Source organism: Coenobita brevimanus, chromosome 53, assembly GCF_032717465.1.
Source record: "Coenobita brevimanus isolate Jiangsu-jjx chromosome 53, ASM3271746v2, whole genome shotgun sequence".
NCBI lineage: Eukaryota > Metazoa > Arthropoda > Malacostraca > Decapoda > Coenobitidae > Coenobita > Coenobita brevimanus.
The window spans coordinates 28,439,490-28,454,651 of NC_137006.1; the positions used below are offsets into that span (position 1 = coordinate 28,439,490).

Here is a 15,162-nt window from a genome sequence, read left to right on the forward strand (position 1 = left end):
ATATATATATATATATATATATATCTATATATAAATATATATATATATATATATCATCATCAGTCGTTTGAGTATCCACTGCAGGACCGGCCTATCCCGACCGATGTGGGGATGATACAGCCAATGTATCTCTACCAAGTGACTTAGGTTCTGGTAGAGATTTTATGTAGGGTGAGAAGTGCTTGTAAGTGTAATTGTAGTGTTGGAGTGGCTTTGGATGTGTGTGTAGTCTGTGAACCAAGTGTAATCGGCCCGCACAAGCCGACTGGGTGCAAGCATACTTTACAGTAAGCGACACTGGTTCAACCACAGCACCTCTTGTGTCCGCCAATGCAGTACGTGGCCGGGTGAACACTCCCAAAGTTTATTACCCTGGCAGGGCGCGAACCCTGGCCCACCCGTGTATGAAACGCATACTCTACCACTGTACCACAGAGGCTCCATATATATATATGTGTGTGTGTGTGTGTGTGTGTGTGTGTGTGTGTTTTCGAGCAGTGTCTTGATGATTAGCCATTCCGCATCTAGGTTTTGTTTCATTGATGCTTGGGTCAAGTGTTTTGTACTGAGAACTTGTCTGTAATAGTGCTGTGGAAAGAGAGACAAGTTGCCACATCGTTTTAGCTACTACAATTTAGGTCTTGATGGATTGTCTGCAGAGCATAATTTTGACTAACAGCAGTTCGGTGACTATAAGGTTATGGTCTGTTAAATGCACAACACCTCTCATACCGTAACTTGGGTTATAATAACTTCTCTCTGAACTTGCTGCCTCACAATGACATGGTCAATTAGGTGCCAGTGTCTGGATGGTGGGTGCATCCATGTGGTCTTGTGTTTATTCTAAAGTTGATTGATGGTGTTGGTGATTACCAGACTTGTTTTGATCATAAAGAAAGCAGTCTAAGGGCATTGCTGTTCATGTTACCGACACCATAGCACTGTACAATGCCTTGCCAGAGGCAATTATTTGTATGTACTCTTGTATTAAAATCTCCTGTCAGGATCAGTTTATCATTAGGTGGTATTGACCGAATGGTAGCATTCAAAGAATCATAAAAGGAATCTTTGACTGTGTCCTCAGAATCAAGCACTGGGGTATAGGCGCTGATAAATGTTGCATATTGGCGTTTAGTGAGTGGTATGCATCAACACATCAGCCTGTCTCATATACCCATAGGTGTTTCTTGGATATTCCATAGAAGGTTGCTTTGGATGGCAAAACCAACACCATGGTTTCTTCTTACATTGTCTGGTCATCCGCTCCCGAAATAGGTATATCTTTCTCCTGCTTGTATAAGGTTGCCCTCTCCTGAGAGACGAGTCTCAGACAAGGCAGCAATGTCAGTTTTATATCTTCTCAGTTCATGAGGAATAAGGGCAGTTTTATAACGTGGTCTTGTGTCATGGTCAGTATCAAGAAAGGTTTGTATATTCCAGGTACCAAGAGTCAGAGGGATTCTTTTTTTTTCGACCGCAATGTGGGATGCCTTGACAGACACGGTTATCCGCCCAGGTGGTGCAGAGCAGCAAATGTTTAGGTTATCTTTTCTAAACCCCTCCCAGTCAGGAGTAAGCAGTTGTGCATCCGTTTCCGGCTGCTTAGCCGTTGTGGATGATACCGAAGGCATGACCTGTTCCTATGCCGCCATGCCAGTGACCACTAGGCCAATGCTGCCTGCATGCAGGACTCGAGCTAGTGACTTCCAGCCACGTCCATGACCGGTCACTTTCACCATAACTTGAAGCCATATATGTTTTGTTTTGGTGAAAGATGAGATGGAAGGTGAGTTTAGCAGTGGGCTTGCACAATGAATGGATCTTTTGGATTATCACACGCCCTTCCCAGCATGTGATAGTGGCATGAAGATGAACGATCTACTGAGTAGGGTTGCAGGAATCTGCCGGGAGCTCTGTCTGTCGAGCTCCACCTTCCGTGGGACTCCACTCAAGGATTTTTCGTTCGGGGTTTACTTGTGTTGCCTTGACTCAATCAAGGGCAATCCACAAGGCAGTGGACATGGGAACACTACGTCTGACCCCTCACTGATGGCCTTTACAGCATGGGTAACCCTGTCCTCCTGCTGAGTCCAGGGGGGATCTTCCCCGGTAGCATGCCCAAGCAGATTTACAGGGCAAGCAAGCCCCCCGCCACAACAAGATGGTTCCCGTGGAGGGACACACACACACACACACACACACACACACACACACAGTAATATCCCGAGTTCGATTTTGTATGTATGTAGGCTACAGAACATACTCTGAGGTACAGAATTTCTTATACTTTCAATGTCCTACTTTCAGCCCCCATCAAGATATTAAAACATCTCAGTTCCACAGCGTTATCAGATCAGTCTTGAAATAAATACATAAAAATGATTAGATAAATAAAAGCATATTTATTATCACCTCTTCACACTCTGCATCATACTAAAATATACCCTTTTCAGTTCTAATTATAGATTCGTAACCCCTTTCACTTTGTTTGATGCCCAGTGTAGTTAGGCCGGAGGAATGATTTAACTCTTAATTGAGGCGATTTATTCTTACTTCATTACTTTGGTTCACAAAATTTTGTCCCAGCTCTATCCCAGCCACACACCGGGCACCACTACACCATCACCACAGCGTCACGCTAGACCATCACCACCACCACAATCACCACATCGTCATACAGTACCATTAACACCACCACCATCACCACCACACCACATATCACATTACCACACCACACAACTCCACCAAAAACTCCACCATACTACCACACCATTAGCACCATACAACAATACAGCTTCATATTAACCACTTCCACACTCCGCCCTAAAGCTTCCTCATGGTAATTCATTCGTCAATATACCAACGACATTTTAGAGCGGTAATGTAATATTCCTCTCTACTGGTGGTACAAAAGTCACAGTAAAACTCTTAAAATAAATAAATCTATCTATCTATTGCCAGACGCCTCAATCCCGTTTGGGGTGGCCACAAACAATAAATAAATAAATAAATAAATAAAATCATAATCAGCATTATCGTTTTTGCATGTCAGGCAATAACTTCACGTATGCCATACCCTGCTGATAGGGACAATATGAACCAAATTATTATTATGCAAATCATGTGGACATTCATAACCAGAGTATTTACAGCAGAAATCAACTTTGAACATTATTGTTTATCTGTCCATCTGTCTGTCTACCTATCTGTCTCTACCTATCTATCTATCTGTGTATCTATCTCTGCATACTGTGTTAGGTTAGTCTCGACAAAAGGATCACGAAGCCTTTTTTTTTTTTTTTAATCCTACTCAGTAACGACTGATCTTCGTATAACAAACCTCATCTCAACACCTCTTTCTAAAAACAGTAAGGACGCTTCGAAGCAAAGGAGCTGACGTTGTAAATACCTGCTTTGTTCCCATCAAAATTACTATAAATAATTTTATATAGGTAGATAAATAGATTGATAGATAGATGAATAAATAAATAAATAGATAGACAGATAGATATCAAGTCTTTTCATTTGTCTTTAAAATAATGAGCATCATATACAGATTCCAGTGGCTGGGTCTAGCGTACCTGTCAGATGCAGTCTTGACAGCCCCATAAATATGGAATAATGTTAAAAAGCATTTTAATGGGAGACTGGGAACTTATCATATATATATATTCCGTGCTTCTAACTTATCATCCAGCTACCGCCTCAAAGCTGAGGGGAATATAGCTTAGTGCTGGGGGACGAACCAAGAGGGCAGCTCAGGTGAGTTGTGGGAGAGACTCGCTGAAAAGTCCCTCTACACAGCGTTCTGCCTAAGGTCTACCCTCACTACCAGAGCGCAGCTTGTTACCAAGCAAATCCCTGACTGAGTAGCTGAGATCATTACAAGTGAGCCTCCTTGACCAATCTGTGAAGGTGTGTGGCACGAAGGATGACTGAATATTGGGAATGAACCCACAAACCCATCCAGAGTCGAACAAAAAAAAAAAAAAAAATCCATACAGTGCCTCTCTCTCTCTCTCTCTCTCTCTCTCTCTCTCTCTCTCTCTCTCTCTCTCTCTCTCTCTCCTGTACTGTGCTGGTTTAATTCACCAACTAATCACTCCCTTTTCTTGGTGACGCCTGAGAATCCTGGAGGGCTTTGCTGAAATGAACTTCCCCTGTGCGAGAAGTTTGCCTCTCGCGCCTCACCTTCCTCCAGTGGCTCGTGTCAATGCCAGCGCCGGAACTCAGTCTCGGTGCCAAGCTGGGTGATGACGTATTTATAAAGGATACTGACACTCTCAGGCTCCCATATCTCATTTTCTGTTGAATATATTCGTTAAGCGTTAGCTGGAATATAGGATTTTATTCAGCATTTAACTATCAGTCATCATTTTGTTTTGTCATATTTTTTCTTCAGCACTTCCAATTCACCAACGTAATATTTATTTTATTCTTTCTATTCACAGTTAATATATTAACCTCAGGACTATCAGAGAAGTACTGGTGTCAATATGACTGAACCACAGCTAAATATAACAGAACCAGAAAGAACCATTAAACTAAGCACTCCTTCAACCACCACTCAAGTCCTCCAGTCTGTTCATGTTGCAGCTGTGGCCCCAGGCTCATCTGAATGTGAATCCAGTAGACTACAAGCTGGAGTTGCCTTTTTCTGCAGCCCATCCTCCACCTTTCGTGGAATGGGGAGGAAGCTGAGAGACCTTAGTATAGCCAAGCAAGCAGTGGACGGAATTATCAGACACACACCATCAAGGCAGCTCATCCCACCATGGACCTCTTCATAAACTTACTAAGCAGTGTATTAAGATTTTTCATACCCAGGTTCTTCTGGCGTAAAGACGGTGTTGACGCTGTTGCTGCCACCAAATGAAGTTACACACCTTAACTCCCAAAGTACGATAACGTCTTCATATAAATTATTCTTGATACCTCCCGACCACATTATTTAGAGGGGAAACTTTTCGATTTCCAGAAGATAATTATGGTCTTCTTTAGCTCCTTCACAACTAAAGAGGTTGATGGGGATGTCCATCATCCATTCACTCAGTGTAGGACACTCCAAGGTGTCTTTACATTGAGTGACAAGTCAAATTATTTACTGTACAATATTTCCATTTAATTATTTAATACTCAGGGTAGTATCCAAATAACCAACCCATTCGTGTTCCATACGTATCAACAAGTGGGGTGGCGGAGGATTAATGCCCCACCCCGGAAAAAAATAGCTAAAATGACAAACAAAATGCCTCGGACCGGTATGGACCTACAGGTGACGACCAAAGACTGGACAAACGACACGATGAGGAGGGCAGCGTGGAATGTGAGGAACACAATTGATGAGCTGAAAGAAAGAGAGATTGCCCAGGTGCTTGAGGATGCAAGAGTGGACATATGTGGATTGTATGAGACCAAATGGAGTGGTGAGAAGGTATGAGAGAGTGGTAGTATGAATTAGGTATATGTGCGGGAGTAGGTGAGAATGCGAGGGCAACCGAGTGTGTATGTATTATTGTGTGCAAGACATGGAAGGAGAATGTAATATAAATCTGTTTGTTGACGGCTTGTGTGAACAAAATTGAAAGTAGGAATACGAGCATCGGCAACTGTGTGTGTACATGAACCTACAGAAGATTGTGCAAACAGAGTAAAAGAGGTTTCTTGACATATGTGGAAGTATACATGGAAAACCTCAGAGGTGTGAGAGAGTATTTTCGATTGGATATAAAAATGGAAAAGCAGAGAACGTGAAGGTTGATGGAGTAGTTGGTGAGTGGGGTGTGCCTGTAGAAGTGGAAGAGAATGGTTGTGCCTTGGTGGACATTTGTGCTGGGAAGGGATTGGTGATAGCCACTACCCTCTTTAGGCACAAAGTGATCGACAGGTATACTGTACACGGCAAATGATGAGAAGGGTGGGTAGTGAGGTGAATGATTGGAAGGCAATGACTGACTGTGTGTATCGATGAGAGAATGAGATCATATATGCGTGGATGGGAGAGCATACAGAGGTTGGGAGTGTGGAGACTCTGACCACCGCTTAATAGTGGTGAGATTCCAGGTACAAATGCACTGGATGAATAGGAGGAGAGAAGGGCAGGAATAAGTAGTCCACACAAAGAGGGTAGAAAGGTTGCCGGAAGATGATAAAAGGCAGAATATATGAGAAAGAGAATAGTGGAGGGGGATTGGGTAGATATGGTAGATATGATTAGGAGCAGCTGAAAGAGATGCTTCCAAGCTATTCACAGAAGAAATTTTTGCAGCATGTGAGGAGGTGTGTGGTGTGAAGAGAAGACGAAAGGGGGTGGAAGGTACAGCATGGTGGAATGAAGAGGTGAGACAAGCTGCTGTACATGTGAAGAAAGCATATAGTGAGTGGATGACAAGCAGAGGCATGGAGGAAGTTGAGAGACGAAATAGAGAGTTAAATGTACTGTAGAGAAGAGGAGAGAGGTGAACAGATTAGTAAGGGAGAGAGTAAAAAGAGAGTGGATGAGGACTTTGGAAGGAATATGAGTGTAAAGTGGAGGGAATGTAAGACAATGTACTGGAAGAGGTTAAAAGAGTAAGACAGGGTGTTAAAGAATGTAGTAGGGGAATGAGAGATAAAAATTGGTGGTGATGGGAGAAGAGTGAGCAGACGGACAGAACGGTTTAAGGAATTATTAAACATAGGGAATCAAAGTAACGCGAATAAAAGTGGCTGGTGAATGGTTGGGAGACGGAGGGAGATGTGAAGGAAGGAAGAGATGAATAGGATGGAAATAGTGGAGGGAATGAAGGAAGCCAAAATGGGGAAAGGCCCAGGAATTGGTGGAGTGTGTGGTGAAATGCTGAAGGACAGGGAGGAAATATTAGTAAAATGGATATGGAAGATGTGCAGATTGACCTGGGAGGAAGATTGAGTCTCGGGGGATTGGAAGTGTGGAATAATTATTCCACTGTAGAAACGAAAAGAGGAAAAGGTGGTGTGTGGTAATCACAGAGGCATTTGTCTTCTTAGTGTAATAATAAATATATATGGTAGGATACTTGTTGACGGAGTGAGGGAAGTAACAGACGATTTGGATGGAGAAGAACAGGAAGGTTTCAGGAAGGGAAGAGATGGTGTAGATCGGATATTCATGCTTAGATATTTAGTGGAAAGTTTCTAGAGAAGGGAAAGAAGTTGTATGCTGCCTTCATGGATTTGGAAAAAGCATTTGACAGTGGATAAGCAAGGAGTGTGGAATATATTAAAAACATCTGGAGTAAATGAGATGCTGTTGAATGCTGTGAAGAGTATGCATGAGAGCGCTAGGGCTGCAGAGTATGTGGATGGTGAACTGAGTGAATTTTTATACTTTCATGCTTCATTAGAACAGGGATGTGTCATGTCTGCATGGTTGTTCAATATGAATAAGGATGGAGTTATAAGAGATGCAAGGTAGGGCAATGGATTTTGAAACAGCGCCAATGAGGGAGGGCAGCATTTAGGAACTTACTGTTGTGTTGTTTGCAGATGATACTGTATTGTTAAATGAAGACGAAGGGGAACTGTAAGTCTTGGTGAGTGAGTTTGGGAGAGTATGTAAGAAAAGGAATCTAAAGGTGAATGTAAGGGTGAGTAAAGTTGCGGTCTTCGTGAAAAATGAAGTCACTGAATGCACAGTGAGGCAGGATCGTGGGGAAATGGAAAATGTGAGTACATGCTAAGTACTTGGGTTGCGTGATGTGCAAGGATGGATGTTTACAGAATTAAGTGCTTTAAAGCGTACAAGAACAAGGAAGAAATGTTGCTGGTTCATTGTAATCAGGGATAAGATGAAGGAAAGTGAGCATGGAAGTAAAAAAAAGACACTGCATGATAGTTTTTAATGATACCTACTCTAACGTATGGTAGCTATGCTTGGACCTTGTTGGAAGGACACAGGTCAAGAGTGGCAGCATTGGAAATGAGTTATATCAGAGAAGAGTTACATGGAGAGACAGTCTGACAAATAAGAAAGTGACTGAGTGTTGTGGTGTGGATGTGGGTGTGACAGAAGGCGTTAGAAAAAATACATTGGGATGGTTTGGCCATGTGAAGAGGACGGAGAATGAGAGGCTAATGAGAAAAATGTAAGGTGGAGGGGGAGACCGAGGATGAGATGAAGGGATGGAATGCAGAGGTATATGAGAGAGAGGGGGTTTAAATTGGGGGGAGGGCAACAAAATGGCAAGGGACAGGTCAACATGGAGGCGATTTGTTTGTGGCCACCCCTTATAGGGTTAAGACGCCTGTTTATAGGTAGATAGATAAATAAGTAGACTACTACATTCGACACTCTTACTAACTTATATAGAAAAGTATAATGGTAGCGTGAGTAATTTGAAACACCGGTCATCGTTCTGAATAAAATAGTGTGGCAAGAGTATGAAAAATAACAAAAGTTCCTTGGGCTGTAGTTGCCAAAGAATATGTACAGTGTGTTACCAGTGATGCAAAGTGCTAGTCCTGTAGATTTCTTCTGCATTACTTCTGCGTATAGAAAGAAAATCGTCTGGCAGTAGCAAGAGTATAACATGAAAAAAGTGATGAATTTAAAGAACATACGTGTTGGTCATGTTGAAAATAAGGATATTGTAGCCCTACAACTTTGCTCTGCAGCATTATCAACTTTGGCTGCATCTGTCTAATTAAGGTGAAAGCAAAATCCTTTGGTTTAGGTAAACAGAGGACATAAAAAAGTAAATGAATTAAAGCGTCAGTATGTTAGCGGTGTTGCAGGTTGGAGGAAAGTGGGCCTGCAACTTTGCACTGCAGCGTCATGTAACTTTGTTGTGTTGCTGTCATAAAGTCAGGGCAGGGTGTCCGGGTCATCAGCTTCATTCCAGTGCCACAGTTTAAGCCGTATTCTTGCTGGCATGGGAGAATCTCTGGAAACCTTCATTTTTCCTGTAGAAGGCGCATTAAAATGTATTACTTTTTCTTTGGTCCAAATTATACCATCATTTAGGATAGACCATTTAACATACAAAAAATGATTAAGGGTCGTATGTTAGTACAGAGCAGAACACTTTCCAGCACCTAGTTTTCTTAATAGTTTAATTCTGCGTATTGCTCATAGACAGTTCTTATATTTTACGTAAACTACGTTGATGCTTAGCAGATTCACTCGTGAACGCCGGAGGATCCCTGACACTTCATTCTTATCAGTCTATTTTTGTTTGGTTGTATCACATTGACATAATCTTGCAATTCATTAGCGTAGACTGTGGCGATGTTAAGAAGATATAAATGAAATGCAAGACGCTTCTAAAGTGTAATGATAATGAGGCAAGTTGGTAAAGGTGCTAGGAAGTGTTTTAAGATTAAAGGAATACGTCCCTTGGCGTATGTTGATTCGCAGTGCCGATAAACTGATCAGGTGGAAGAACTGCAGCAACGTACTCAGCATATAGAAATATTGCTTAATGAGAAGACACAATAATTATGCTCTGACTTGAACCTTGTTGATATATATCCACGTCAAATTGCTAATGCTGTATCTTCTCAATAAATATTTCCATAGGTGGGTGTGATTCTAACATAATCCCTAGGATGAAGAATCAACCTCTTATGAAAAAATGATCGTTATATGCTCCAAAAGGGCATCCACGTATTTAGAAGCTTCCGTTTTTAGTCATACCTCATCTGAGTAATGAAATCTAATTCAAGTGGGAGTGATTAGGAATTACCATCGACAAAAATAGCCCTGCCGTTTTTCCGTTTACACTGAAAAAACAGTCTGGTGAATCTGCAGTAGACTGACACTGATGCCCTATTAGGCCACATATCAGTGTTTTCAGTGCCATTTCCTTCGAATTCTAGAGGCTAATTACCAAAGTCCATGAAGTGAGGTGCAGAAGAGGCAACAGGAATTGTGCTGTCGATAGCGCGCGCGCACGCACGCACGCACGCACACACACACACACACACACACACACACACACACACACACACACACACACACACACACACACACACACACACACACACACACACACATGCATCGATGCACCTTCATAGTTCTTGTTGTTGTTTGGTGTTTCCATCTGTCTGTCCGAGTAAATCCATCAGCCACACGTAAGCAACCGATGTTGTAGGGCCGTGCCTTGCAGTAAACCAACGTTTTCCTGTCGCTGACAGCCTCGCCACAGCGAGGGGCCGGGAAGAGTAGTGTTTTGGATCTTGGATGGATGCTGCATTATCATCTCCACCCGGTTAACAAGAGCACCATTGTAGGTTCCACATCACCCAGTTATTTGGTTACATGGTTGCAGCCCATCGTTGTAAATATTTCATCGGTTACAGGAACTAGCTAAATTTGCCGCCAGTTTAGAGCCACACGAAATGGAATGATTAATAAAAAGAAAAGGAAAGATGGGAGAAATAGGAAGAAGGCCGCAAAGACACAAGAAAAAAGGGAAGGTAAAGGAGATGTAAGAAGTAGACCATACTACATGAAGTGAGAGAATGATGGTCTCCACCACGTACCATCACTCCTTGGTAAAAGGTTAAAGGGAGGGCTTAGAGCTGTTTCATTATAACTGCTGCAACTTGCTGTGACCTGCCTGACACTTGACCTGCCTGCCTCATACCAGCCATACTACATGCCTGACATGTCATAATTCTATTTCTCCTCAGGTTCCATCAGTACCATAGATGACGGTCAGTACAAATGTCGTGATGGGTCCTCCCCGGAAGTGGACAACAAAGTCATCTCTGGGGTGGTCGGGGCTGCCTCATCCGTCACTTCCATACAGGTGGCCAATCTACTCAGGCTATTCAAAATTCCACAGGTAAGAGCTAGGTAGGGGAGAGGGAGGAAGAGGGTTATTTCAGACGTGGTAAGGTAGGAATTCATCTGACAGTACTGAAAATAAACACTTTCACGCGGAGGTACAGGTATTACAGGCCGGATCCGCTGCCCTGTTCAACAAAGTCCGTCAGCTCCCTCCCTGTTCCCCGAAGAATGGATGGTGGGCTACAGGAGAAGGGCATCTGCTGCCTTTAGTGTTCACTTTTCATCACTGCCTGTAGCAACAACAACAAAAAAACAGCAACATCATCAACAAGAACAATAGCAACAACAGGATCAACAGCATCAACAAAACTTTCAAGAAGAGTTGTATACATTTTATTTCTGCTGCTATTTTTTTTTTCACATCTTAGGAGAGCAGCACAGCGATGAAGTATTTGCTGAAGGCGATATCAAACACCTGCAGTTCGAAAGGTCTCTTCATAAAGCAATGTAACCATCAGTAAATAGCGACAGTATAACAAAAAGGTACTGTACATCTGCGTGTCAAAGGGTTTTTATTACGGTGCTTCATACTTTGCAGATCAAATGGTATACTTCATTTGCGCGCGCGCTCACGTGTGTGCATATATGTGTGTGTGTGTGTGTGTGTGTGTGTGTGTGTGTGTGTGTGTGTGTGTGTGTGTGTGTGTGTGTGTGTGTGTGTGTGTGTGTGTGAGTAAATCAGTAAATCTATCCACATCTCTCTCTCTCTCTCTCTCTGTATATATATATATATATATATATATATATATATATATATATATATATATATTTATATTATATATATATATATATATATATATATATATATATATATATATATATATATATATATATATATATATATATTTATACACACACACACTCATAGTCCTTGATCTAACGACAGGGTTATAATCTTAGGGATCCGTCGTAAGTTGATTTGGTCGTAAGTCGAAAATGCATAATGCATTATAGTACTGCCAGAAGTCAGATATACAGTGTACATTTCAAAGTCACTCATATGCCCAAATAATTTTCAAGCCAATTATATGCATAAATACTGTTTAACTGCTACTTAAGAAAAAACTATTTAAATATCCGTAGAAGAGCAGTGGTAAGAAATGAATATAATAAATTCCTCCACTAACGCTTCAGCTACCTTCACGTTGGTATTAACAGCCTCGCCATCCATCTTAACATTATGGAAGGAAAAACAGCTTTTAAACTGCTTAAACTAACCATAACTAGCATTAAACTGCACATCTCAGTCAGGGCCAGAACGTTCCTTTAGCACTGCAAAAAGAAAATAGACTGTAGGCTTGGGTCCAAGATGAAGCTAGTGCATCCTGGGTAGCGAACTATTATACAGTGTGATATACGTATTTTTGCAGTAAAGAGAAACTGTAAACGGTTGACATATAACAATAAACAGTACATTCATATATCGCTAACACAGCTGTCTCTTTTAGCTGTAAAGTATTGTACATTTTATATTCACCACCATTATTTATACAGCTGGCAGCGCGATATGTAATGTGAGCGAGCCAATGAGCTCTATAATATGGAGGGTCTGCCGCATGGGTAGTGCAGCTTAGTTTGTGTGTCCGCCGCCAGGGTGGAGCTGGTGTTGTGACAGCCATGTTTAAGCACCCTACTTGACCCCCGCACCTTTTGAAATCGGCTGATGAGTCTTAATAATATAGTGCCATGGTCCACTGCGCAGCTTACGGCTACGAAAATGGGTAAAGGAATTCAGCGAAGAGAGATGGCATTACATTTCACAGGTAGGAAATATATCTTGCTGATTCTACAAGATTACTGGATATAGAAATGGCCAAGAAACAGTCTTCCTTTTCAAGAAGCGCTAGTATCAGCCTCTAAAGACTACATTTATTTGAGCACTTTTATTGGTAAGAGAGACAGGGGAGGCATCCTTTATGCAAGTGAGTGTAGTTAAAATCTGTCATGAACCTAAGACATGCTTTCAAGTTATGCAATCTTTAAACACCAGCCTATGTCATACTAATTTCCACAGCTGTGTCACACAGCATCTCGGACATTATTACTATTCAGAGATTAATTGATTTTCTAGACACTTATATGTTTTTCACCTCCATTGAGGACAATGATGCTCACAGATTAATAAAACTGGTATCACAGTGATACAGTATTATTAGGGTACATCACATTAGGAAAATTTATCACAGAGGAAGCTATTAGGGTAAAGTGAGAAATCAGCTGGCTAGGTTGATTGTATTTAAAAGGCAGTAAGAAATAATTATGGAATTATGTTTGTGGAATTATGTTTTGTAAAGATATAAGTAGTACTGTTAATAGCTATTAGATAGGGACAGTTCAATGATGACAAAATACATTAGGTCCTCTTTCCATCGACTTCAGTTTTATCCTGTCATAATCAAACAGACATTAGGTTAAAGAGAATATAAAGTGAAACAACAAAAAAAGTATGTTCTGCACTGCAGCAACCTATGATGTTGTTTTATTCATACCCTTGGCTAAATGTATCATACAATTCATAGAGCTAGACAGAAATAAAAATGTTAATCTATATAAATTTTGTATTATGATGTCTATGTACACATAGAAGCAGCAGGGAAACAGAGAAAACAAGACAAGAACAGTGATCCAATTGCACTATCATTATGGAAGCAACGAGAACGGATGTTTAAAAAAAGCAGCCGTAAGTCACACGCTCTCTGCGGAGATAGCTCAGTGGAGCGAGTGTTGAGAACGCTACGACCGCCGTGGGTTGCAACTCGAAAGCACTCGTCAGTGCTCTATAGAGCCTTTGTCGTAAGTGAGATTGATCGTCAGTTGGATGATCATGAGTGGAGGACTCTCTCTCTTTCTCTCTTTATATATATATATATATATATATATATCATATCGTCGTATCGTTTATAAAGCCTCCAACATCCTTGCATGCATCAGCCTTGGTCACCTAATGGCGGCTTTACACACAGCTCTGTCTCTGGCATCCTCCCTGTTCTATTATTTATCAGTGAGGCCACCCTCTGTTTGATCTCGTCCCAGGAATTTTTCGGTCTGCCTCTTGCAACCCCACCCTTGACGTTCACACTTCTCTCCTTTCACATCCAGTTGTCATCCTCCATACTCTCCACGCACCCAGGACCATCTCAGTCTACTCCTTCTCATCACAACACCAATACACCAGTCTCATCTTTCCACTCAACTCTGCAGTAGTAATCCTTGTCCCCTACCATCCAGGCCTCACATTTTTCAGATATTGTGTACAGTGTGGAAACTGTCGTGGTTTTGAGCAGCCACTGAAATACCACGGTTTTCACATAAATTTTTCATGTGTTACTTTTCAAGTGAACCTTATGAAACAATGAGTTGTACCTTATAATGTAGTTCAGATAAAATACAGTACACCTCCTATGTTATAAAAACACCATTATATATATATATATATATATATATATATATATATATATATATATATATATATATATATATATATATATATACAGTATATATATACAGTATATATATATATATATATATATATATATATATATATAATTGCTCGTGGGTCCACACAGCATAGTAAATGGTTTCCTGGTGTAGAGGAAACCATTTGGCATGTCACTCAGTGTAGAGTCACCCATAGGCAGAAGCAAGAGGAAAGAGTGAAGGAAACAAAGACAGAAGAGGGAGTGTAAAGTCACCTATATGTAGAACGAAAAGGAAAGAATGAAGGAAGGAAGGAAGAGAGGAAATGGGAGACACTCAAAGCAGCACTACATCAAATGAGTGGATGGTGAGTACCCCCACCAACCACCTACGTAGGCCTTAACTGGTATAATGATAAAGACTTAAACATTTGAAGGTTAATCTGGTCAGTGCATTCCTATCGTTATCAAAATTATCTTTAAAAGACATGGACCGGATCACCAATCGACAGCCTTTCCTATGTCGAAAAAGACTGCCTGGCAGCAGCAGGAATAACAGGATTCGGGCGGCCAGCCCGGTTGCAGCAGTAGCAGTCCAGCGGCAGCAGCACCAATAGCAGTAGCAGTCCAGCAGCAGCAGCCCAGCTGTAGTGGCAGCATCAGCAACAGCCCACCAGCAGTGGCAGCCTGGTAGCAGCAGCAGCAGCAACAGCCCACCAGCGGTGGCAGCAGCAGCAGCAGCAGCAGCAGCAGCAGCAGCAGCAGCAGCCCAGATTCACAGCAGCCCATCAGTAGTAGCAGCAGCAGCAGCCCAGCAGCAGTTGCAGCCCACCACCAGCAGCAGCAGCCACAGCAGCAAGAGCAGCAGCAGCCTCTCCCCTCCTCTCAACCTTAGACCTAATTCACCTATTTTACTTTTTTTTTTCCGAGGAA

At 41.7% G+C, this 15,162-nt stretch overlaps 1 protein-coding gene across 1 annotated transcript in view; it reads left to right on the forward strand.

Moving 5' to 3' along the window:
• Positions 1–15,162, forward strand: part of LOC145400781 (metabotropic glutamate receptor 6-like) — a 351,959-nt gene that overhangs the window by 76,881 nt on the left and 259,916 nt on the right. Inside the window, exon 3 of the mRNA XM_080273218.1 lies at positions 10,654–10,808. Within this exon, the coding sequence (XP_080129344.1) occupies positions 10,654–10,808 (155 nt within the window). The remainder of the gene's footprint in view (positions 1–10,653; positions 10,809–15,162) is intronic.